This window comes from Salvelinus fontinalis, chromosome 1, assembly GCF_029448725.1.
Source record: "Salvelinus fontinalis isolate EN_2023a chromosome 1, ASM2944872v1, whole genome shotgun sequence".
NCBI classification, from domain to species: domain Eukaryota; kingdom Metazoa; phylum Chordata; class Actinopteri; order Salmoniformes; family Salmonidae; genus Salvelinus; species Salvelinus fontinalis.
Genome location: NC_074665.1, coordinates 54,406,454 through 54,434,205, shown reverse-complemented (window position 1 = coordinate 54,434,205; position 27,752 = coordinate 54,406,454). Strand labels below are relative to the sequence as shown.

Below are 27,752 nucleotides of genomic sequence, written 5' to 3'. Positions count from 1 at the left end.
GTAGATGTGTTCAAAAATATATTCCATACTTACTTACAATAAAAGTTACCACAAAATGACACAATACGTGATTTACCATTAATTTCTATTGGGCACAACATAATCCCAAACACAACCAAAACAAACTGCTAATGCATCCAACACGTTTTTAGAGTAACAAGTGTGATGAAGTCATTGTGTGCTAGGAATATCGGACTAAATAGTAAACTTTTGACAAGATTACTTTTTACCAAATACATATAACAACACCTTTTCCCCCACAGCAGACTGAAAAGATTTGACATGAGTCCCCAGATCTTCAAAAAGTTCTACAGCTGCACCATCGAGAGCATCCTTGTAACGACTATCGTCATATTCTTCCTCCTCCTCGGACGAGGAGAGGCGAGAAGGATCTGACGACCAATGTGCAGCGTGGTAATTTTCCATTATTTAATAACACAAAACAAGACACTATACAAAATGACAAAACAAACTAACCGTCACAGTCCTAGCTGGTGCAGACAAAACACAAAGACAGGAAACAACCACCCACAATCCCCAACACAAAACAAGCCACCTATATATGATTCTCAATCAGGGACAACGATTGACAGCTGTCTCTGATTGAGAACCATTTTAGGCTGGACACAGAAACAGACTAACTAGACACACAACATAGAATTCCCACCCAGCTCACGTCCTGACCAACACTAAACAAGCAAAACATATAAGAACTCTGGTCAGGACGTTACAGTACCCCCCCCCCTCCTGAGGTGCGGACTCCGAACACAGCCCTAAAACTCAAGAGGAGGGTCTGGGTGGGCATCTGTCTGCGGTGGCTGCTCCGGCGCAGGACGAGGACACCACTCCACCACTGTCTTTGCCCCCCTCCTTAGCATCCTTTGAGTGGCGACCCTCGCCCATGACCTTGGCCTAAGAATCCTCCCCAAGGCCCCCACATGATTTAGGAGGTAGCTCAGGACAGAGAGGTAGCTCAGGACAGAGAGGTAGCTCAGGACAGAGAGGTAGCTCAGGACAGAGAGGTAGCTCAGGACAGAGAGGTAGCTCAGGACAGAGAGGTAGCTCAGGACAGAGAGGTAGCTCAGGACAGAGAGGTAGCTCAGGACAGAGAGGTAGCTCAGGACAGAGAGGTAGCTCAGGACAGAGAGGTAGCTCAGGACAGAGAGGTAGCTCAGGACAGAGAGGTAGCTCAGGACAGAGAGGTAGCTCAGGACAGAGAGGTAGCTCAGGACAGAGAGGTAGCTCAGGACAGAGAGGTAGCTCAGGACAGAGAGGTAGCTCAGGACAGAGAGGTAGCTCAGGACAGAGAGGTAGCTCAGGACAGAGAGGTAGCTCAGGACAGAGAGGCAGCTCTGGACTGAGAGGCAGCTCTGGACTGAGAGGCAGCTCTGGACTGAGAGGCAGCTCTGGACTGAGTGGCAGCTCCGGTCTGAGTGGCAGCTCCGGTCTGAGTGGCAGCTCCGGTCTGAGTGGCAGCTCCGGACTGAGTGGCAGCTCCGGACTGAGTGGCAGCTCCGGACTGAGTGGCAGCTCCGGACTGAGTGGCAGCTCCGGACTGAGTGGCAGCTCCGGACTGAGTGGCAGCTCCGGACTGAGTGGCAGCTCCGGACTGAGTGGCAGCTCCGGATTGAGTGGCAGCTCCGGATTGAGTGGCAGCTCCGGATTGAGTGGCAGCTCCGGATTGAGTGGCAGCTCCGGATTGAGTGGCAGCTCCGGATTGAGTGGCAGCTCCGGATTGAGTGGCAGCTCATGACTGGCGGGCAGCTCATGACTGGCGGGCAGCTCATGACTGGCGGGCAGCTCATGACTGGCGGGCAGCTCATGACTGGCGGGCAGCTCATGACTGGCGGGCAGCTCATGACTGGCGGGCAGCTCATGACTGGCGGCTCTGGCGGCTCCTGACTGGCTGGCGGCTCTGGCGGCTCCTGACTGGCTGGCGGCTCTGGCGGCTCCTGACTGGCTGGCGGCTCTGGCGGGCCCTGACTGGCTGGCGGCCCTGGCGGCTCCTGACTGGCTGGCGGCCCTGGCGGCTCCTGACTGGCTGGCGGCTCTGGCGGCTCCTGACTGGCTGGTGGCTCTGGCGGGCCCTGACTGGCTGGCGGCCCTGGCGGCTCCTGACTGGCTGGCGGCTCTGGCGGCTCCTGACTGGCTGGCGGCTCCTGACTGGCTGCCGGCTCTGGCGGCTCCTGACTGGCTGCCGGCTCTGGCGGCTCCTGACTGGCTGCCGGCTCTGGCGGCTCCTGACTGGCTGGCGGCTCTGGCGGCTCCTGACTGACAGTCGGCTCTGGCGGCTCCTGACTGGCGGACGGCTCAGCGGCTCCTGACTGGCGGACGGCTCTAATGGCTCGGGACAGACGGGCGGCTCTGAAGGCTCGTGGCAGACGGACGGCTCTGATGGCGCTGGGCAGACGGACGGCTCAGATGGCGCTGGGCAGACGGACGGCTCAGATGGCGCTGGGCAGACGGACGGCTCAGATGGCGCTGGGCAGACAGACGGCTCAGATGGCGCTGGGCAGGCAGGCGGCTCATACGGTGCTGGGCAGACGAGCAGTGCAGGCGGTGTTGGGCAGACGGCCGACTCCGACCTGCTGAGGCGCACAGTGGGCCTGGTGCGTGGTGCCGGAACTGGTGGTACCGGACTGGAGACACGCACCTTAAGGCTAGTGCGGGGAGCAGGAACAGGGCACACTGAATTCTCAAAGCGCACTATAGGCCTGGTGCGTGGTACCGGCACTGGTGGTACCGGGCTGAGGGCACGCACCTCAGGGCGAGTGCGGGGAGAAGGAACAGTGCGTACAGGGCTCTGGAGACGCACAGGAGGCTTGGTGCGTGGTGCCGGAACTGGAGGCGCTGGGCTGGAGACACACTGGAAGCCTGGTGCGTGGTGTAGGCACTGGTGGTACTGGGCTGGGGCGGGAAGGTGGCTCCGGATATACTGGACCGTGCAGGCGTACTGGCTCCCTTGAGCACCGAGTCTGCCCAACCTTACCTGGTTGAATGCTCCCCGTAGCCCGTCCAGTGCGGGGAGGTGGAATAATCCGCACTGGGCTGTGTTGGCGAACCGGGGACACCATGCGTAAGGTTGGTGCCATGTACACCGGCCCGAGGAGACGTACTGGAGGCCAGATATGTAGAGCCGGCTTCATGGTACTTGGCTCAATGCTCAATCTAGCCCGGCCAGTGCGGGGAGGTGGAATAACCCGCACCGGGCTATGCACACGTACAGGAGACACCGTGCGCCCTTCCGCATAACACGGTGTCTGCCCGTACTCCCGCTCTCCACGGTAAGCATGGGAAGTGGGCGCAGGTCTCCTACCTGCCTTCGCCACACTACCCTTTACCCCCCCCCCCCCCCCCCCCCCAAGACATTTTTGGGGTTTCTTCACAGGCTTCCAGCCACGCTTCTGTGCTGCCTCCTCATACCACCGCTCCTGGGCTTTAGCTGCCTCCATCTCCTCCCGAGAGCGGCGATTCTCTCCAACCTTAGCCCAGGGTCCTTTACCCTCCAAAATTCCGCTACAGAGGGTAGTGCATACGGCCCAGTACATCACTGGGGCCAAGCTTCCTGCCATCCAGGACCTATATACTAGGCGGTGACAGAGGAAGGCCCAAAAATTTGTCAAAGACTCCAGTCATCCAAGTCATAGACTGTTCTCTCTGCTAACGCACGGCAAGCGATACCGGAGCACCAACTCTAGGTCCAAAAGGCTCCTTAACAGCTTCTACCCCCAAGCATTAAGACTTCTGAACAATTAATCAAATGGCCACCCGGAGTATTTACATTGCTGCTACTCACTGTTTATTATCTATGCATAGTGTCACGAACGTTGTTGTAAGAATCGGACCAAGGTGCAGCGTGGAATGGTTTCATCTTTATTCGAGTGAAACGCACAGAAAACAAAGAGCAAAACGAACGTGAAACTATGCAGTGCTCACAAGCAACAATACATAAACAAGATCCCACAAAAACCCAGTAGGAAAAGGCTGCCTAAATATGATCCCCAATCAGAGACAACGATAGACAGCTGCCTCTGATTGGGAACCATATAAGGCCAACATAGAAATAAAAACACTAGAGTACCCACCCTGTCACACCCCGAACTAACCAAATTAGAGAATAAAAGGCTCTCTAATGTCAGGGCGTGACACATAGTCACTTTACCCCTACCTACATGTACAAATTACCTCGACTAACCGGTACCCCCTGTATATAGCCTCGTTATTGTTATTTTATTGTTATTTTACTTTTTATTTAAAAAATACTCTATTTCTTGAACTGCATTGTTGGTTAAGGGCTTGTAAGTTAGCATTTCACGGTATACACAGTGTTGTATTCGGCGCATGTGACAAATAACATTTTATTTTATTTGTTTTGATTTGAAAAACCACAGCTGTCTTCATGAATCTTAACTAAAGGATTAGCCTACCCATACTGTATGTAATGACACAAGTTCATGCAAACTGTCAATATCTGGGGAATGTGTGTGTGGTGTTAGATAATGTCACTGATTAAATGTATTATTTTCTTGTTGACCTGAACATTGATTGGTTATAATCTAGTTGTCCTCTCAAGAGGAAGCTTCTTACTGTGACTAATGACTGGAACATGACCCAGGTTATCACTCAACCAACACCACCGAGAGCATATACCAATAGTGTTGGATCTGTGACATCCACTTGTATTGATAAAATATTCATTAATACTGCAGAGCTTTGCTCTAAAGCAGTATCAGTTCCCATTGGCTGTAGTGACTATAGCATTGTGGCAATAACAAGGAATGCCAAAGTACCAAAGTCAGGGCCTAAATCTATTTAGAAGAAATTATACAAAAAAAACAATTGTAGAATATGTTAAAACAATTATGTTGGTCTGATGTGTATAAGTAGGATAATCAAGACGACTTGGGAGTATTTGTAAAATTATTCTTGCCAATTGTTGACAAACATGTACTTGTTAAGAAACTGTGAAAACTGCTAGAGCACCCTGGATCGATGATGAATTTCAAAATGACGCAAAAAAAGGTGGCAAACAAGTCAGGCTGCTCAGATGATTGGTTGACATACTGTCAATTGAGAAATGGTGTGACTAAACTTCACTGAGAAGTTAAATGACAACAAAACAGTGAACCATAATATTTGCGTATTGAAGATCTAATATTGAAAGAGAAGGATTGCTATTTTGAATTTGGTCAAGTTTGTGTGGAAGAGATGGAAAAACGATTGTTATCAATGATGATAAACCTCCAGGTATAGATACCCTAGATGAAAAACTATTGAGAATGTCTTCAACCAAAGCCTAAAGGAGAGTGTGTGTCCACAGGCATGGAAGGAAGCTAAAACAATTCCACTACCTAAAAATAGTAAAGCACTGTTTGCTGGGCTCTAACAGCTGCCCAATCAGTTTGCTGGCTGTTCTTAGTAAACTGATGGAGAGAATTGTGTTTGAACACATGCAATGCTACTTTTCAAAGAACAACTACTGATGTTCAGCATGCATATAGGGAAGGGCACTTAACTTGTACTGCTCTGACTCAGATAAATGGATAATAAGATTATAGTTGGAGCTGTATTGTTAGATTTCAAGGCAGCCTTTGATGTTATTGATCATCATATGCTATTTGTTCTTGAAAAGACTCACTGGTCATGGCCTTACCTCACCTGCCATCCCATGGTTAGAGAGCTACTTATCAAATAGAAGTCAGAGAGTATTCTTCAATGGAAGCTTCTCCAACATCAGATATGTACAGTGCAGTATCCCTCAGGGTAGTTGCCTTGGGCCGTTACTCTTCATTTAACAAATGATTTGCCACTCTCCTTACAAGGAGCTAAAATGACTATGTATGCTGATGACTGCACACTCTACACATCAGCAGCTACAGACAGCGAGCTCACGGAGATTCTTAGCAAGTCACAATGGGTAATTAACAATAAACTGGTCTTAAATAAAATAAAAACTAAAATAAGAGTTGTATAAAATAAACATTGTATTTGGTTCAAAGAATTCTCTCAGACCCAAACCTCTAGATTTGTGGATAAAGTGTGTGTAACATCAGATGGTCAGTTATCATGGTCAAGTCATATTGACAAAGTTGTGGTGAAGATGAGGAGAGTCTGTCATAAAAACTATTTTGACACAAAGATCAACTGTACTAGTTGATCAGGCTCTGATCTTGTCCCATCTTGATAAGTGCCCGGTAATATGTTCTGGTGCAGCAAAGAAAGACCTAGCAATCTGCAACTGGCTCAAAAGAGAGCAGCACATCTTACCCTTGAAACACATAAATAACATCAACAACATGCATGATAGTGTTTCATGGTTGATGGTTGTGGAGAAATGGTCTACTTCTCTTCTAAAGAAACATTTGTGTGTTGGAAATGCCTAGCCACTTGTAAAATCTATTTGCATACACTTCAAACAGACATACTGTACATACCCCACCAGACATGCCACTATGGGTTTCTTCACGGTACCCAAACCAAAAACAGATTTAATGCGTCGCTCAGTTATGTACAGAGCTATGTCAATGTGGAATGCTCTGCCACCAGAGGTTACTCAGGCAAAAACTAGTTGTACTTTTTTTTTAAATTAGATCTTTAGAAAGAGGAAAGGCGCCTTTCCTCTTTCTAAAGATCTAATTTAAATGTACTGTATATAACAATATATATATTTTTTGTTATCTCGGTGTCTTTCCAATATATAACTCTTATTTTAGTTTTTATTTTATTAAATAGCTTACGTTGTTTTTCTCTGTAATGGTACTGTACTTTGTCAAGAATTTGTACGTTTTATGTGGAAGAGTAGCTGCTGCATGTGCAGTAGCTAACGGGGATTCTAATAACCTAAACCTAACCTCTTCAGTTCTGAGCATGCCCCTTTTTGACAAACCACCAGAGATACCTAATGGGAAATACAGAAGCGAAGTGTGCTTTGATGATGCATATACAGACAAATCGTTATGAGTTCTGCACAAACTTCCTTTACTGTAAGGCCCACTGTTGTGTCAAGTCATTACAAGCATTGACATTCATACAGCTAACTAGATACTGTATGTTATTAGGTAATACTGTTTGGCATGGACTTCAATGCTACAGCACCATGGTGCCTGGAGCAAGGAGGGTATAACTAATATGTTGCCTAACATCTGTCTGCACAGTGGAAGTGCAGAAAGTGCCAGTCGACTGATGACTCAGCAAGCAGAAATACAGCCTCAGCTTTTCATCAGCTGCTGCTGTATTTCACAAGTGATATATTTACACATAAGAATGTACAACTGAATCCATACTGGGAGCTATTCAAATAAACAAAATGCTTGTCACTTCCAAATGTAATTTAGTACTTTGTCATGACAGGATGATAACCAGATGGGTCAAGAGCTTGTTATCTGCAGTAGAGAATGACACGGGAACAGGAGTCCCGCGGGTCTTGCAGGTCTGTGGGATTTGGGCAGGAATGGGAGTGAAGTTCTAGAGTCAAGTTCGGGACAGGACGAAACAGGATCGACAGTCTACATGAACGGGTAGTAGAAATATGCAATGTGTGAGGCATTTCATGACAAAAACTAACTGTGTGTTTAGGGCTTATATACAGTAGTTTACTTAACCCCTTACACACATGGGAATTGGCCTATATGGATAGGGATAAATTGAAATGTTTCTTTCAGAAGAAATATGGAAATGCATAACCATGGTACAAATGAAAAGGGAACAGTTTGGAGATGATGGTGAAATTATTAGACTGAGGTGAGAACACAACAGTTCACCTGACAAGACTGAATACAAACATTACACGGTTGATTTAATGTGCATTTTACATTTACTGTACTTTTCGCCGCATTTGTTAATAACAACATCTGAAAATACTCCGGATACATTTTGTTACAAAAGTAATGTTACTGCTTTTTTTGAGCTCTCCTAGCTGTGCCGTTGAGGAACGAGAGCAAGCACATTTGTAGTTGTTTTGTTTGGAACAGAGCCCTGCATCCCTGCCATCACACACTTACTGTTGTTGTTTACGCAATCCACAAAATGTTCATTATAAATCACAATCTGGGTCAGGTGGGCATCACTTGAAAGCTTGTTCCATTGCCAACATGACTAGCTAAATTATAAAATAAGATCTTACAGTGTTAGGCTTTCACAAGCCAATTCAGAGAAGCAGATCATCATTTTGGTGGGCATAGAATGGAGTCAGGTGTGCATTCAGATGCATGGTCTGCGGAACATTTTCTTTACAATACAACAAACAGGCTCATTCTGTTCAGGACATGCCAGGATATAACCCCATGTCATATTGTAACTGTACATCAAACATAGTGATCATAAATGTTGACACTATATTACATGAGTTTTATTATATGGAGATGTCAAGTGCACATTTGGACGCTTGCTTGTATGACATCAAAGCGGTATTTATTATAATCTTCAACGTCTCATCTTTCAAATACATTGAATCCTCTTAATTTACAGCATTTCCCTCACTCAGACAACAACAAATGTGCAAAAGTTGCTCAATTAACGGGAGGGATGGGGCAACTTCTTGTCGTGCGCAGTGCTCAAGTTCAGAATGGCTCACAGTCAAAACCCATACAGAGCTGTGATGAACAGGCCCTGAGCTCTGAAATCATGTATAGTGTGTTACTGTACAGCCACTGTATTCCAATTTAGGCACTTATCAGTGTCCAAATCTGCCATGTTCAACCTGTATACAGGTACGAGTGAAAACAGTAAAAAATAAAATAAGAATGTAATGGCAATTTCCCTCCTTCCTTCAGCTCACTCTCGCTCCTCCAGTTGTAGCCATGGCCACTGAGCAGTCACTACTTTACCTCAGAAACCAGAATGATACTGCCTTCAAGAGAAGTATTGAGTTCATCCAATTCTGGGTAGAAGGAATGCCTTCATTGCCAAAATCTTGTAATGTGTTTTTTATCAGCTGTGTGAGCAGGGAACTATGTCTTGAGCGCTGAGCTGCAGCGAAACAGAGCAGTTGCTATGTCTACTCACATTCAGAGTGGGGGACAGACAGAGAAGCAGCTAACGGAAGAAGTTACTCTAATTATTTCAGATTTCTGTGCAAAATAAATTCATGGGACTTGCATGGATCACTTACACATGCAGAATTACACAACCAGAGTTGTACAACTGTGGAAGATGACTACCTGACGCACCAGGTATTAATGTGCTGCTTTGCTGCTTTGTGAAATACATCCTTGAGTGTCAAACACTTATGTGAAATACATCCTATTGCGACAAAATGCATTGTGAAATACATCCCAGAGCGTCAAATTACTCCTCAGACTACAGATAGACCAGAGGAAGTGGAGAAGACAGGGGTTTTGATACGATCACACTCAGAGAACATGTGAATGACATGTTCTTTAAATCACTCGTCTGCACTGAGGGTATTTTGACTGTTTGGAAATGTAATTAAAGTGTTGAGTTAAAGAGTGTAACACCAGGATGTGGATGTCAGTGTTACTGCCTCGTCAAAACTGGTCTCTTTATTCATTATTTAACACTAATTGGGCCTGGTTAAATTCAGAATGAACACATTGTTTAGTCATACTTCTTGTCTATTCCTCTCCCTAATTAGTTGCATCTTATTAAAATCGAATCCAATTGTATTAGCCACAGGCACCGTATACAACAGATGTAGACTAACAGGGAAATGCTTACACCAAATGTATTCAACCAAAATGTCATGACAAACTCTTGAGTTGCTGATGTTATAACAGGAAAATCAATAAACAATAGTATTTATTTATTTATGTGTCTACTGAAAGTGTGTGAAGCATGAGTCCATGATAAAGTATCCCTACCACAGGTCTCAATCTACTTTCAAACAGCTATGAATGGGTGTACAACTTCTGTGCAACAGTTACTGGTCTCAGCAATGCATTGCTTATTCCAGAGTTTACTGTGTTCTAAAAGTGGATTAGAAAAGGTCTGGCCTAAAGGGAGTTGTAGGTGAAATGAATTAAATAATCCAGCCAATTAAGACTAGCTTCTCCAAGAACCGTGTCAAGAGTGCAATCTATCATGACTGTTTTCCTTGTGGCCATGGGATGAAACACACAAGCGATCAAGGTTTCAACCAACAAATGCACACATGAAAAACACAAGTCCCTAACCTAATCAGCGTGCAACAAAAAAAACTCCCCCTTTGTACTGTTGGTTGAATTTCGTAAAAGAAAATTTTATAAATAAAATTACACATTGTGCCTTTAACATGAACATGACCAAGGATTTAAAACAACTTTTTAGGCAATTACACAAGCATCCCCTCTGCGAGTCAGTGTATGGCTTTGACAACATGTTCTAATCGTTTTGAATCACTAAACACTCTGACCTCATTATGGAGATCCCCAGATTGCTATTTATGTGAAGTGTGATATGAAGTGATTTACTATTGATATAATGCTCATACACCATGAGAACATGAAGCGATGATGTCTTATGAAGTGATTTCATTGGAATGATTTACAAACGTTGACAGGGAGTAATATTTCATCTATTCTTCAAAAGCACCCAAAAATGAGTTTATGATGATGGAGCAAAGGTCTAAAATATTTTCATCCTGGCAGTTCAGATGTACCGTTCATTGTAAACAGAACATACTAAAGAGTGCAATGGGAATCTAAGGTAGACAAAACAATAATTGGAGGTGTGTGAACCACAAACACCCAGTTGATGGGATAGTGCAACATTTGGCAACATTTTTGTATTTACCCAGAGTCAGATGAACTCATGGACACCATTTTTATGAAGGAAGTTGAAGGTAGTTTCTGGACCTATTGCTAATAGCGTTATCACAATGAATGGAAGTCTACAGGAAGAGCAAGCATAAAAATGGTATCCATGAGTTCATCTCACTCTGGATAAGTACAAAAAAAGGGTTATTTGCCAAAATGTCACACTATCCATTTAAACATTGATCAGCATTGTCAACAGAACAATAAAGTTTCAGGAAAAAGACTTTTCTCCTATTGATTACTACTGGTTGGCTATCACAACTATGGTCATCATCATCATCATCAACCTTGTACTGGCCTTCCTCATTGGAGAAGAGGTATTTTGAAGGTTGCAAATAAAAAAACATTCAACAAAACCTGTATAATACAACACTCCACTATGTTTTCCACACACCCACCCATCAACCCCCACGCACCCTCTACCCCACCCCCTCTACCCCACTCACCATAATCAGCATCATAGAAGATTATGAACTTCTGCCAGCGCAGCTCAGTGACCAGGGTCAGCATGACGTCGTTGAGGCGTGCAGGCGGACGAGCGGCCAGGGTGTAGCTCTCCCCATCAGGGCTGGGGTTGAGGTGGCAGGAGGTGCGTGGCGTGCCCTCGCCATTCCTCTGGATAAACAGGTGGGGTATGTGCATGGCGTCGGTCAAGGACTGGAGGGCGTTGGCGGCTGCACAGCCTGTAGACGTCACCAGAGCCAGGATGCCCTGGTTCATCAGCTCACAGGCTGAAGAGGGACAAGGATAAGAGAGGGACATGATAAGACAAACTTCAGACATTCCAATAAGGAAGCAGAGAACACAAGGGATCAGTAGTGGTCAAATGAAAGTAGTGTGTTCTGTTTGTAGAGATAACTAAGATAAAGATGGAGATTTTAAAAAAGATGGAGATAACAAAATTCCCCCCAAAGATCAAACTCCTGGAGAAATTGGGAAGGGACTTATGGCACAGAAAGTATGTGAGGTGAAGGGACAGAAGTTAAAGGGCGGGTCAGAGCAGGTCACAGCAGGGCAGGGTAGGACATGGGCAGGGTAGGACACAGTGCAGGACATGGGCAGAGAAAAATAGAGCAGGAGACCAGGGTATGGGCAGGGAAGGAACTGAGGGCACATACTGCCATGGGCATTAGGACAACAACCGAAAGAGGATGGGTGAAAGAGTGGGTAGGTCTTGTAGAAAAGTAAACAAAGCATCCCTTAAATGTCACAAAAAAATACACAAGTACAGTACAACAGTTATGCAATAAATCCCTTTCTCTTTTGCATGCACCGCCTCATCCCTCCCCATCACCACAGAAACATATCATCACTGTAATCTGTTTGTAATAGTTGGTCCAACCACCACTTCCTCCTGCTGTTTGTTTATGTTTGGGAGAAACCAAGATGCTTGTGGTTGGGACAAATTATTATTTATATTTTACAGTACTGTATAACATTTATTGCTCCACATTTACTCTGAAATGCTGTTCATTATAAGTAATAGTAAATATTGTATGAATATTGCGCATCTCTGTCAGTGAGGTCTGCTTATGAAGTGTTATAAAGTACTATGCTAGTTGGAAATGTGCTTGGAGCCATTCAAAATGGTAAATAAACATTTACCAGTGCTTAAAAACTGCTGACTGCCAAGTACACAAGTCAATGTCTTTATTCAAAGATACAATACAAATAAAATGTTCATAAGTTAAACAAGTTTAATGTGAGTGTACAAGCTGTAAATCTTCTAAACTTCTACCGACTCCCACCCACACAGTAAACACATCAACACATATTAACCACCTACAGTATAACCAAACAGAAGTCCGAAGTCTAATTAACAAGGGACTCTGATTCAGTCTTAATAAGGCAGGAAACTTTCAATCAACCATGCCTTGGGTCAATGAATACTTGTCTTGCATAAATAAGTACACTGAGTGAAGAAAACATCAAGAACACCTTCCTAATATTGAGTTGCACCCACTTTTGCCCTCGGAATAGCCTCAATTTGTGGGGGCATGGACTCTATAAGGTGTCGAAAGCGTTCCACTGGGATGTTGGCCCATGTTGACTCCAATGCTTCCCACAGTTATGTGAAGTTGGCTGGATGTCCTTTGAGTGGTGGACCATTCTTGATACACACAGGAAAAGGTTGAGCGTGAAAAACCCAGCAGCGTTGCAGTTGTTCACACACAAACTGGTGAGCCTGGCATCTACTACCATACCCTGTTCAAAGGCACTTCAATATTTTGTTTTGCCCATTCAAACTCTGAATGGCACACATATACAATCTCAAATGTCTCTATTGTCTCATCTACACAGAAGTGGATTTAACAGGTGACATCAATAAGGGATCATAGCTTTCATCTAGATTCACCTGGTCAGTCTATGTCATGGAAAGAGCAGATGTTCCGAATGTTTTGTGCGCTCAGTGTATTATCAATGCACCTGATCGTTCCATGCATAAAGGTACTGCTCTCTGGCCCCATATGGGGTGGAGAGGGGTGTGGGGCAGGAGGAAGAAGAGAGACAGAGTGAGAGTGAGAGAGAGTGAGAGTGAGAGTGAGAGAGAGAGAGAGAGAGAGAGAGAGAGAGAGAGAGAGAGAGAGAGAGAATAAAACCAAAAATTTATGGATGAGTGAGGGGCAATAGGAGTAGCAAATCAGGGGGCGAGAGAGAGAGAGGGGGGAGACAGAGAGACAATGAGGGCATTTAGGTGATTGAGGGACCTATTTTCCCCGAAGCACCTTCAGATGCAAATGAATCACCCGTGACCTGAACCCTCAACAGCTCAAAAAATTCCCAACTGCCTTGGCACTCACAAATTCAGTTTGACAGTTCAGTAGAGGAACTCAGTGGTTGAAATTACCCAAAGTACAGAAGAGCAAAATATCCAATTTAAAGTGAATGTTTTTCTACATAAATTGCGTTTAATTGAGACCTTAGAATATCTGTGTCGACCTAATCAAGTAACAGTGTGTAGGAAGAAATGTAGCTGGGAGTTTAATTGGTAAAACCAAGGCCTTTCGATATCACACCTCGTACCCTTCAGAGGAGACTGGGCAGGACCATGCTCCTCAGTGAATTTCATTGAAAAAGTTGTAATTTTTAGATAGAACTATACTAAATATAATCACGTCGCCAAATAATTGATTAAAACACACGGTTTTGTCATGAAGTTCTACAGTAGCCTCAGCAGCACTCTGTAGGGTAGCATCACGGTGTAGCCATAGGACAGCTTGCGTCTGTCTTCCTCTGGGTACATTGATTTCAATACAAAAACCAAGAAGGCTCATGGTTCTCACCCCCTTCCATAGACATACACAGTAATTATGTCAACTTCCGGAAGACATCCTCCAACCTATTAGAGCTCTTGAAGCATGAACTGACATGTTGTCCACCTAATCAAAAGATAATGAAATAATGAGCTACAGCTAGCTAGCACTGCAGTGCATAAAATGTGGTGAGTAGTTGACTCAAAGAGAGCGAAAGACAATATTTGAACAGTTTTGAACAAATTAATTTCTTTAAAAACGAAGGAGAAGCAATAGAGAGACCTAGCTATATTTCTTTGTATTTTTTTCCACTTTCACTTTTAATTAGCTAGAGAATGCAGCTAGCTAGTTTAGCCTACCCAAACACCCGTTTCAGAGAGACATGCTATGTTAGCTAGCTGGCTATGGCTATCCAACACTGCAATTCTTCCAAGACAAGGCAAGCGTTTGGTTTTATTAATTTATTATCCCCGGGACCCGACAGTGTAACTGATAAACTGCTTGCTGACTGTACATTGTACGGCATGATTGTAGCGGGTTTACTAATGTGTTAGTTCTAGTAGATATGTTGACTATGACGTTAGCTAATATGGTGACAACGATGCAGGCTGTGTAGCGGGTAGCAGTTATGATATGACAGTCACAGACAGCTGATGTGTTGTGCACTGAAGTCCACATGCAAAGGGAAAAATTGAGAGGAAGAGAGCGTGTAGATGGGAGAAGGAATTATACAACAAACAAAATGATCGTGCTGTTTGTATGTGGCTGCTATGAAAGTGAACTGTGTGTGCGTGTGATCAGGTTTGTATTCATTCTGCCGATTCTGTTGAAAAATGTTTCTTAAATGGAAGCAAACGGAATGAAACGGGGATAAACATACCTGAATTTCTCTTTTGCTGTTGGACTATATCAGCTAGATGCAGGCTAGAGTGTGTAAGGTGGTATTGAATGGGTCACTGTCTGTCACCTTGATTACTCACATTTTTATCTTGACCTGTGCACCTATGTTGTAAATTTTCATTCATAAGCTTGGTTGTAGTAAACACATGATGGGTATAGGGAACATTTTGGTATCATGTTGTAGCATTAACCTATCAATGTTACATTGAGCTGGATGAATGGCATGTGAATGACAGTCATCCAATATGCTGTAATAGAAATAACGCTGTTACGCACGCCTCTAAGAAGAGGGAACGCAACACCCTGCTACAACTCAACTCCCCGTGAAGTGAAAGAGGTATGGGACTGTAGGTGCGAGTAAGGATGACAAAAGGCAGAGAATTTACCGTTTACTAGGAATTTATTCCTTCACAAGGTAATATGGGGACAATATTTGAACTGGACGGAACCAAAGCAAAGAAAGTAAATATCAAAGCCCCCTCTCCTACCTTACCTGCCTACCCACTACTTACCTAACTTAGCACCACCTGGTGCGCTAACCAAAATACAGGGGGTGGGGAGAATTTCAGGAAGCCATTTCCTGAAACACACACTCAAATACACAAACTACAACACAGAAACTGGGGAACGTAACAAACGCCATGCTCATTAAAACTGACCGCCATTGACTCGATACCGGTACTCCTTGTATATAGCCTTGTTATAGTTATTTTATTGAGTTACTACTCAATTCTTCTTTTTTTTTTTTAATATTTTCTTACTTTTTAACTGTATTGTTGAGAAAGAGTTCGCAAGTAATCATTTCACGGTTAAGTCTACACCTGTTGTATTTGGTGCATGTGACAAATAAAATTTGATTTGATTTGACCATCCTACGCTTTACTAATGTGTCATTTTCATAATGGCATCATTTTCCCCTTCTCTCCCTCATTTTACAAGCTAATGGTGTGTCAGGAAATGGAACCAAATAGGAGCACAGCCATTATGTCTACACTAAACCCCTCCTATCTCAGTATAAAGAGGACATGATTCGCCCATTTTCTTCCTGGAAAATAGACTATATTAATATTTCAATTCCATTACAGACAAGCCTCTCTGACGGGCAGAGGTCTGCAGAGGCGCTGGCAAAGATGATAATGATGGAATAATGACTACTAAATGTTCTCACTAGAGTAGAAAGGGGCTATCATTCATATGCTGCTGTGCATCTGACACATCATGTTCGTTGAACTGCAGGCCTCATCCGCAGGAAGGTTTGCTTACTAAAATAAATGTACTCAGACTTGGATAGGTTAGCATGGTATACATACAGTGCCTTTGGAAAGTTTTCAGACCAATTGACTTTTCCATATTTTGTTACGTTACAGCCTTATTCTAAAATGGATTAAAGAACAAATATTCCTCAGCAATCTACACACAATACCCCATAATGAAAGCGAAAACAGGTTTTTAGACATTTTTGCAAATTTATAAAAAAATAAAACAGTAGTATTCAGACCCTTTGCTATGAGACTCGAAATTAAACTCAGGTGCATCCTGTTTCCATTGATCAATCATGAGATGTTTCTACAACTTGATTGGAGTCCACCTGTGGTAAATTCATTTGATTGGACATGATTTGTAAAGGCACACACCTGTCTATATAAGGTTCCACAGTTGACAGTACATGTTGGAGCAGAAACCAAGCCATGGGGCAAAGGAATTGTCTGTAGAGCGCCGAGACAGGATTGTGTCGAGGCACGAATCTGGGGATGTGTACCAAAAAAACTCTGCAGCATAAAAGGTCCCCAGGAACACAGTGGCCTCCATCATTCTTAAATGGAAGAACTTTGGAACCACCTAGACTCTTCCTAGTGCTGGCCGCCCGGCCAAACTGAGCAAGGGCCTTGGTCAGGGAGGTGACCAAGAACCCAATGGTCACTCTGATAGCGCTCTAGAGTTCCTCTGTGGAGATGGGAGAACCTCCCAGAAGTACAACCATCTCTGTAGCACTCCACTAAACAGGCCTTTATGGTAGCGTGACCAGATGGAAGCCACTCCTCAGTAAAAGGCACATGACGGCCCGCTCAGATAAAACCAAGATTAAAGTCTTCGTCTGAATGCCAAGTGTCACGTCTGGAGGAAACCTGGCACCATCCCCATGATGAAGCACACAGGCAAGACAATGCAGGATTGGTTTTGGGACAAGTCTCTGAATGTCCTTGAGTGGCACAGCCAGAGCCCGGACTTGAACCCGATTGAATATCTCTGGAGAGATCTGAAAATAGCAGTGCAGCAATGCTCCCCATCCAACCTGACAGAGCTTGAGAGGATCTGCAGAGAAGAATTGGATAAACTCCCCAAACACAGGTGTGCCAAGTTTATAGCATCATACCCAAGAAGACTCGATGGTGTAATCGCTGCCAAAGGTGCTTCAAGAAAGTACTTAGTAAAGAGTCTGAATTCTTACGTAAAGTGATATTTCAGTTTTTTTCTTATAAATTAGCAAACATTTCTAAAAACCTGTTTTTGCTTTGTCATTATGGGGTATTGTGTGTAGATTAATGAGGAAAGAAAACAATTTAATCAATTTTAGAATAAGGCTGTAACAAAATGTGTAAAAAGTCAAGGGGTCTGAATACCTTCCGATGGCAAAGTGTTGCATGTGTCATTTTTAGGTACTATGGGAAGAGCTTTTCAGTATGGGTAGAAGAGCTGGAAAAATTTAACCTCTGGTAGATTTGGATTTTGCATCAAAACAATAATCAATTTGTGTGTGGGGTGAATTTAAACACGCCTAATAAACACAGTGCATACCATTATGCTGACGCAATTATTGCCACAATGCTGTCATGCATCACATTCTATTGACATTAAAATGAGCCCAAATCGGGGGTTAATCAAGTGAAATATCTTATGTTCCTTAAGATCTTAATTGAAAACATTAAAAAGACATCTGTCTGACGGATTAAAGGCTGTTTAACAACACATTGTTTTGATTCAGATGTTTCCCTGCAGATGCTACTGCCACATCAAAGCACTTCTGTATGCACAGATTGGGATGTGGCAAATTATTATACATCATTGCAGTCACAGGGGACATTATATACAACTTCTGCCGAGCAATCCATTGCAAATTATGAGATTATCTTCAATGTGTACAGTCGTAATTGGAGCATAGCAGAATGAAGCTAATGAACCCCACCAATGCTGTAGTGAAAGTATATAAATTGGGGCTGTTGGAAGAATTTCAAACTGCAAATGAGATGATCTCATTTAGTGTCTCTCTCTCTGTAAACACAAAGTTTAATCAAAGGAGAAACCATTGCAAAAATAACCAGCGACTGCATTAATGTTGACACCATGTACTCAGTATGTAGCACTTGTACAGTAGCTTTAAATCAAGTTAAATAGTTTAATAAAGGTTAAATAAAAAATATAAAAAATACAGTAGCTGTAAAACATGTTGAATGTAGATAGAGACAATAATATTGGTATATGTTGTGACATAACCAATGAAACAGATTAAAAGACCAGCCACACGGATTCCACATGTACCCAGGATGTGTGGAAACCTCTTGGTAGTTAGGCCAATAATAAATTGATATTTCATAATCCCATTGATTTTCCTCAGTATAATTCAGTAGGTATTCAATCCAAATCTTCTAAAATCATTCACTCCTTTTGACCATGGTTAATCTGTGAAATATGATTGTTTCTAGTTATGGAAATTAGGCTAGTGGCAATGCCCAAACATTTTTGAGATACCCCTACCTGATGTACAGTACCAGTCAAAAATGTGGACAGCTACTCAATCAATCAAGGGTTATTCTTTATTTTGACTATTTTCTACATTGTAGAATAATAGTGAAGACATCACAACTATGAAATAACACATATGGACTTACGCAGTAACCAAAAAAGTGTTTTATATACATTTTATTCTTTAAAGTAGCCACCCTTTGCCTTGATGACAGCTTTGCACACTCTTGGCATTCTCTCAACCAGCTTAATGAGGTAGTCACCTGGAATGCATTTTCTGTTGTGACAAGGTAGGGGTGGTATACAGAAAATAACCCTATTTGGTAAAAGACCAAGTCCATATTATGGCAAGAACAGCTCAAAAAAGCAAAGAGAAACGACAGTCCATCATTACTCTAAGACATGAAGGTCAGTCAATACGGATAATGTCAGGAACTTTGAAAGCTTCTTTAAGTGCAGTTGCAAAAACCAGCAAACGCTATGATGAAACTGGGTCGCATGAGGACAGCAGAGGATAAATTCATTAGAGTTAACTGCACCTCAGATTGCAGCCCAAATAAATGCTTCACAGAGTTCAGAGGAGACTGCGTGAATCGGGCCTTCATGGTCGAATTGCTGCAAAGAAAACACTACTAAGGAAAGCAACCTCAGCTGGAAACCAATAATAAGAAGAGACTTGCTTGGGCCATGAAACACGAGCAATGGACATTAGACCAGTGGAAATCTGTCGTTTGGTCTGATGAGTCCCAATTTGAGATTTTTAGTTCCAACCGCCTTGTCTTTGTGAAACACAGAGTAGGTGAATGGATGATCTCTGCATGTGCGGTTCCCACCATTAAGCATGGAAGAGGTGTGATGTTGTGGGGGTGCTTTGCTGGTGACAGTGTCAGTGATTTATTTAGAATTCAAGGGACACTTAACCAGGATGTCTACCACAACACTCTGCAGCGATACGTTTTTTCAACAGGACAATAACCCAAAACATACTTCCAGGCTGAGTAAGGGCAATTTGACCAAGAAGGAGAGTGATGGGGCTGCATCAGATGACCTGGCCTCCACAATCACCCTACCTTAACCCAATTGAGATGGTTTTGGATGAGTTGGACCACAGAGTGAAGGAAAAGCAGCCACCAAGTGCTCAGCATATGTGGGAATTCCTTCAAGACTGTTGGAAAAGCATTCCTCATGAAGATGGCTGAGAGAATGCCAAGTGCGCAAAGCTGTCATCAAGGCAAAGGGTGGCTACTTTGAAGAATCTAAAAATATACTTGTTTAACAATTTGTTGGTTACTACATGATTCTATAGGTGTTATGTCATAGGTTTGATGTCTTCACTATTATTCTACAATGTAAAAATAGTTTAAAAAATAAAGAATAACCCTTCAATGAGTAGGTGTGTCCAAACTTTAGACTGGTACTGTAGAACAAAACACAACCATGTTTTTTTTTATCCCTAATGTCTCCCATTTATGAAATGGATGGATGTGTAAAAATGTTTTACTGTAAAAGTGGTTAAATGTATAGATATTGAGACACACCCCCTAACCTCAGAAAATGCAGAATAATGCCTGGCTGGAGGGGGGATGGGCAGCATAAGCCAATGTAACCCAATATTGCAAACTCTGATATTGCTAAAATGTTTAATACAAGTAGTCCGTTGTCTGTCCTCCATACACAAACAAACAGCATTAGGATATCTTAATGCATCTTGGAAATATAGACCTGTAAACACAGAGATACAATAGGAGGAAATGTCAACAATGAATATTTATGATGAATGTAAGCTTTACTTTTTGGTAGCGGACTAAAAGACAACTTTCCAAGTAAAATTTACTCTGTGCTGTATGGCCCTGCCTGACAAAGTATATACAGTTACACATGCTTTTTTATGTTGTGGCTCTTTTAATCTGCTCTAAGGAAAACAAGTGGGCTCAGACATCAGAATTAGATTGTTTGGGTTCTGTCACGTTCTGACCATAGTTCTTGTGTGTTTTGCTTGTTTTAGTGTTGGTCAGGACGTGAGCTGGGTAGGCATTCTATGTTGTGTGTCTAGGTTGTCTGTTTCTATGTTTGGCCTAATATGGTTCTCAATCAGAGGCAGGTGTTTTGTGTTGTCTCTGATTGGGAATCATATATAGGTGTCTATGTTTTGACGTTAGTTGCTTGTGTCTGCACTTTCGTTTGATAGCTTCACGGTCGTTTGTTGTTTTGTCTAGTTTGTATTAGTGTTCGTGTTCATTTCTTCTTCTATTAAAAAGAAGATGTATTTATATCACGCTGCGCCTTGGTCCTCTCTTTCACCTAACGACGATCGTGACAGAATTACCCACCATGATCGGACCAAGCAGCGTGATGACGGGCAACAACAGCAGTGGCCGAGGACACAGGACTCCTGGACTTGGGAGGAGGTATTAGACAGCGGAGGACCCTGGGCACAACCAGGGGAATATCGCCGCCCCAAGGCAGAGCTGGAGGCAGCGAAAGCAGAGAGGCGCCGGAATGAGGAGCTAGCACGGCAGAGCGGCCGGAAACCCGAGAGGCAGCCCCAAAGATTTCTTGGGGGAGGGCACACGGGGAGTGTAGCTGGGGCAAGTAGGAGACTTGATTACCGTGAGGAACCGAGGATGGAACCGGAACCAGTCAGGGTGGAGTTGGAGGTGAGCAGGGCGAGTGAAGGAGAGACTGTGATGGAGCTAATGGGGAAATTGGAGGAGAGAGTTATGAGGGAGGTGCTGTGTTGGTGCTTGGGGCACGACATCCGCCCGACGGAGCGAGTCGGGGACTTGATGTCACCTGAGTTAGCTCTCCATACTCGTCCTGAGGTGCGTACTAGCCGTCTGGTGAAGCCCTGCACGTCCTGCGCCAGCTCAACGCACCAGCTCTCCTGTGGCAGCCCCTCGCACTCGCCCAGTGGTGCGTGTTCCCAGTCCAGTACCACCAGTGCCAACACCACGCACCAGGCCTCCAGTGCGTCTCCAGAGCCCTGTTCCTCCTCCATGCACTCACCTTGAGGTGTGTGCCCTTAGCCCGGTACCACCAGTTCCGGTACCACGCACCAGGCCTACTGTGCGCCTCAGCCGGCCAGAGTCTCCGCCTGGAGGCCAGAGTCTCCGCCGCCTGCGCTGCCCGTCTACCCAGCGCCGTCTGAGTCTGCCGTCTGCCCAGAGCCATCTGAGCTGCCTGCCTGCCCAGGGCCATCTGAGCTGCCTGCCTGCCCAGGGCGATCTGAGCTGCCTACCTGCCCAGCGCCATCTGAGCTGCCTGCCTGCCCAGCGCCATCTGAGCCGTCCGTCTGTCCCGAGCCGTCAGAGCCGCCCATCTGTCCCGAGCCGCCCGCCAGTCAGGAGCCGCCAGAGCCGCCCGCCAGTCAGGAGCCGCCAGAGCCGCCCGCCAGTCAGGAGCCGCCAGAGCCGCCCGCCAGTCAGGAGGCGCCCGCCAGTCAGGAGCCGCCAGAGCCGCCCGCCAGTCAGGAGCCGCCAGAGCCGCCCGCCAGTCATGAGCCGCCCTCCAGTCATGAGCTGCCCTCCAGTCCGGAGCTGCCATTCAGTCCGGAGCTGCCATTCAGTCCGGAGCTACCTCTCTGTTCTGAGCTACCTCTCTGTCCTGAGCTACCTCTCTGTCCTGAGCTACCTCTCTGTCCTAAGCTACCTCTCGGTTCGGAGCTGTCTCCTCAGTCTGATGGGGCCCTTTGTGAGGGTTCCTAGGCCAAGGTCGGCGGCGAGGGTCGCCACTCAAAGGACGCTAAGGAGGGGGACAAAGACAATGGTGGAGTGGTGTCCTCGTCCAGCGCCGGAGCCGCCACCGCGGACAGATGCCCACCCAGACCCTCCCCTAGAGTTTTAGGGGATGCGTTCGGAGTCCGCACCTCAGGAGGGGGGTACTGTCACGTTCTGACCATAGTTCTTGTGTGTTTTGCTTGTTTTAGTGTTGGTCAGGACGTGAGCTGGGTGGGCATTCTATGTTGTGTGTCTAGTTTGTCTGTTTCTATGTTTGGCCTAATATGGTTCTCAATCAGAGGCAGGTGTTTTGTGTTGTCTCTGATTGGTAATCATATATAGGTGGCTTGTTTTGTGTTGGGGATTGTGGGTGGTTGTTTCCTGTCTGTGTTTTCTCTGCACCAGCTAGGACTGTATCGGTTTGCCACATTCTGTTATTTTGTAATTGTTAAGTGTTCACTGTTTATCATTATTAAATATGTTGAGCACCAACTACGCTGTGTCTTGGTCCGATCCCTGTTACACCCTCTCTTCTCGTGAAGAGAGGGAAGGCTGCCGTTACAGGTTCCAAGGTTCCTTGATGGATTTTGTTACTTTAGCCCCTACTATTGAAGTTAAATCAGGTAGGTGCGACTATAGTAGGCTCAGATTGATGCTCAATGTTAAATTCTAATCTTTCTACCATCACATCTAAGCCAATATGTGACCCGTTTCAAGAAGCTAGGCGTATGTTGAATTTTTTTTTAATCAAAATGTGTTTTTGGCAGAAATGCCTTCTGGACCATGTCAACTTTCATGTCCTTTAATAACAAACTTGTATGACATCTGTGAATACAAACAAAATTGTTAAATTACGACCCTAGTTGGTTTAGCCATGGAAAAATACAGGAAACTTCCCACTAGCCATGGTTGGCTGAGATAATGGATGGGCTGTACATGCCAAGAGATGAGATAAGATTGGTCTGCCATGCAGCCTGCTTCTATCTATAACATGAGCTGCTCCGTTTGTGTGGATAATCAGCTTTTTTTTAAGAACTGATGCTATCAACATTGCTGCAATGAAGTTAATAGCGCAAAGATCAATGGGAAAAAGTTGTGATGGACTACTTTCAGGAGGACGATTGTGCCATGCTGACTCTGAAAATGAATCAGAAGATGAGGAAATCCCTGATTAGGTAAAACATATTTTTATTGAACCAGACATTGTAGTCTTCTGATGGCAGTGATGGGGGAAGAAAAGGTGATCAACAGTGTTGTTGTCATTGAAGAAGTTGACCGAGATTGGAAATCAGTGTCGAAGCAGAGAGATCATTGCCAAATGCGGAGAGTCGGAAAGAGAACACAGAAGGCTGTTGTATAAAACACATGTCTCCGGATTATATTTTCATACTAAGGGCATCCATGGCATCCATGACAGAGAGCGAGAGTGTTCATCCATGTGTACGGGTAAGAGTCTAGCTACATTTTCAGATATTATACATTTCTAATTTTGTCAGAAAGTAATTTTCATTGCAAGTTAAAGCGTACTGTTAGCTAGCTAGCTAATGTTACGTGTGTGATCTGTATAGTAATATTAGTTGTATCTCAGAAAGCCATTTGCATTGCTAGTTATAGCCTAATGTTAGTTAGCTAACATTGAACCTAGTTGGTTAGCTTTAGCTACCTGCAGATTCATGCATGGTGCATGGTAGTATTAGTTGGGATTATGGTTCATTGTTACATGGCTAAACAAAAGACTCCACTATGCAAGTAACCATTTCACAGCACCGTTTACACATTCTGTATCCTGTGCAAGTGACAAATAAACATAGATTTTATTTGATATAGAGTGTTTACCAGAGTAATATGAAGAACAACTTGACCTGCACCAAAGTCAAATTAGGATATAACATTAGGCCAACGAGAGGGTGTCCAAGTTCTAGAATTCTCCAGTCTCCATTCTCCCTGCTTTTATTTTGTCACATTCACAACCGTAAGCTATTTTCTGTAATTAGCTTGCCATTACCTAACTTGTAAATAATGATCTTGTAAGTTAATTTTCCTGTAATAAAGAATACAAATTGACTAAAGTTAAGACCTTGTCAGCTATATGATATGGTCAGTATTTGCACTGGCTAGTCAGCTAACAAGCTAGAAACAAACCAAATCATTGGTCAGAAAGTTGCTTTTAGTGGCCTGGTTTTTAAATGGATGGGTTTATTGGTGTTAAAATACACCAGTTATGATATTTTGGACCACCAGGCTGCTGATGTCATGCAGCCAGTTGTTTTTGTGTTTATACTTCTTATAACGACAATGACAAGTTTGATGTCGGACGACAATAGAATGTTCAGGATGTCACTGCGACGACTGTATACAGAAATGTCGATAGAACTAGTATAAACCAGCCTTTAGTCTTAAAATCTCTGGTTGTTTAGTACATTACCATACTCACTCTGTTTAGCACATGGCCTCATGTGAATCCTTAAAGAGATGGGTGGGGCCAAGGCTTAAGAGGTTGTGAACGATGCTGAATGGGTGTAGACAAAGGAGAGTTCTCCAGTAGGTGTACCAAACATTCAAGGAACATTTTCTCAAAAGTGGGGTTACAAATGTATACATTTTCTAAGCAGAATTACATTGTTCTTCAACTGTAGTGTTGATATACCATTTTCTAGCTCTGAGTATCTACTTTTTTCAAATGTAAAAAACAACATTTTGCTACATAAGACTGAATCGAGTCGGTCGGTCCCATATGGCCACACGGCTGCTAAATGGCACAAGCATGTAATGAAAGTTAATTCAGGCTCTGGATGTTCACTGATTAGTGAGGAAACGTACCATGCATTGTGGCCTGGTGAGCCACCAGATCTCTTGCAAGACATTGGGGTGTTAAGGCAATGGTCAAAGACCCAGTTAGAGGTGCGGGGTAGGATTTTTGTGGTCATGAGTTATCGAGGAGACCACAGCATTCATGGCACAGGAGCCAGTTTATTGGGCTGAGATTGATATGAGCCTTTAGCCATCGAGGTCACGGGGGTTTATCACATTCAAAACTCCCCGGATTCGATTATCAAGGAGCATGAAGAAGCTTTCCAGGGGCTTGGGCTTTGCAGTGAGCCTGTAAAGCCAGTGAAGTACTGTAAGTGGGCTATGCCCATTGTGCCTGTGACCAAGAAGGGTGACAGCCTTAGGATATCTGGGGACTTAGCGGCACAGTGAACACTGCAGTGTTCCCTGATGTTTTACAAAGCTGGACATAAGACAAGCACACCGGCAGCTAGCTTTAGATGATGATGCAGGGGAGCTCTTGACTATCAACACACACCGGGGGCTTTTCAGAGCAACAAGGCTTTAGTTTGGAGAGTCCACAGCGATGGGCATTTTTCGCACTACATGGACACCTTGCTAGCAGGCATTACAGGGATCCAGCCGTATTTGGATGACATACTGAATACAGGCCGGACCCCGGAAGAGCATAAGTATAGGCTGAGGCACTTTGTGGAAGCAGGGCTGCAACTGCAGAAGGAGAAGTTCATTTTTGCTGAACCCAGTGTTGAGTTCCTGTGGTTCCACATTGACACGGATGGCATGCGATTGACCCAAGGTAAGGTAAAGGCCATTACGGAGATACTTTCTCCCCGGAACAATCTGAGCTACAGTCATTTCTGGGGCTTCTCAACTTTTACAACTGCTTCCTGCTTGACAGTGTTGGAGCCTACTTGACCAGGCAGCTCCCTGGAGTTGGACTGACCCTCATGTGGAAGCCTATAAAGAGGCACAGTGCAGCTAGATGGGCTGTTAGCCCTCTATGATGATAGAAAACCCCTGTTACTGGACCATATGGGCTCTGTGCCTTGTTGAGTCATGTCATCTGATGCCCGAGAGGCACCGTGTGCTATGCATCTAGGACCCTAACTGCCACTGAACGAAACTATGCGCAGCTGGATAAAGAATCCCTGGTTGTTAGCTTGATGTCCTCTGCTGTCGTGATAAGCACCCTCCGTCTATTATTTGCCACTCATGGGTTGTGTGACGTCCTGATGTCAGACAATTGAGCTGCCTTCACTTCTGCTGAGTTTAGACACATCACCACAGCCACATATAATCCGCCCTCCAATGGGCAAGCTGAACGCATGATTCAGACAACCAAGGAGGCTCTGTCTAGGATCTCGGTGGGTGACTTGCAGACACAAATATCAAGGTTCCTGCTGTCTCAGCATGTTACGCCCACAGCCTCTACTGGGAAGAGTCCAGCCGAGCTGTTACCGAACGGGCGATAGACCACCTTAGACCGGCTGCACCAAGACTTTGCAAGTGAAATGCGTCTAAGGCAGCAGGATGATGCAGAAAGGGACCATAGTCATTTAATGCATTTTGGCTTTAAATGAGGAGCTACTCTGGAGGACCTAAGCAGGTCCCTGCAGTCGTGGAAGAAGCCACTGGACCTGTCTCTTACAGGACTCGGACGCCTGGCAGTCAAGAGCACCGCAGCCATGTGGATCAGCTGCAGGGCTGCAAAGCAGAAGCCCCCTTTGCTGCCACCTCCCCCTTCGCTGGCTTGGATGACCTGGACACCACGCCTTTATGTGGAAGCAGAGTGCCAACTCCAGAGCCATGCTCGCCAATGTTATGGGGAACCCACTATGTGACTGAGGGGAAGAAGCGTTGTGTACTGAGTATAGTGGTATGCGCCCCATGGGTGGGGAAGTTCACCTGCTGACATGGTGTTCATGTTTATTGGCTGCACCATGGAGTAAATAGCCTAAACGTACCTTTCTGACTCATCATTATTGGATTGTACTTTCACCATGTCACGGACATAATAGAAGCTCTCATTTTAGTTGCAACTGTTTGGTGAAATGATTACACACCAGTCTGGCCAGTCAGATGAAAGCTAACGCTGGCTATGAAAGCACACCACCTGTGCCATTAAGGTCCAGAATTCTTGTCAGAGGCCACATCACAGGTTACAATAGCACTGCCAATGACAGTCATTTTGTTTGCTCCCAAAAAAATCTGTGTTTGCATGTGGAAATTGTATAATGCACCTATAACAGAAAAATCACATTCTGGTGTCACACCCTGATCTGTTTCACCTGTCTGTGTGCTTGTCTCCACCCCCCATCAGGTGTTTCCATCTTCCCCCATTATCTCCTGTGCATTTATACCTGCGTATTCTGTTTGTCTGTTGCCAGTTCGTCTTGTCCCGTCAAGTCCTACCAGTGTATTCCCGTGTTTCCTGTGCTCTTAGTTTTTGCTTTATTTTTCTTTTATATAGTTCTGACCTTTCTGCCTGTCCTGATCCTGCCTGACTCTGCTTTGGATTACAACTCTTTGCCTGCCGTAACTTACCTGGTGCCTGCCCCTTGAACTATAACAAACTCTGAGACTCGTACTACCCGCCTCCT

At 44.5% G+C, this 27,752-nt stretch overlaps 1 protein-coding gene across 2 annotated transcripts in view; it reads right to left on the bottom strand.

Annotated features, from left to right (window-relative positions):
* LOC129857829 (glutamate receptor ionotropic, delta-1-like) overlaps positions 1 to 27,752 on the bottom strand; it is a 443,480-nt gene that overhangs the window by 175,381 nt on the left and 240,347 nt on the right. For both annotated transcript variants that reach the window (XM_055926464.1, XM_055926455.1), the window contains exon 3: positions 11,198 to 11,482. In XM_055926464.1, the coding sequence (XP_055782439.1) occupies positions 11,198 to 11,482 (285 nt within the window). The remainder of the gene's footprint in view (positions 1 to 11,197; positions 11,483 to 27,752) is intronic.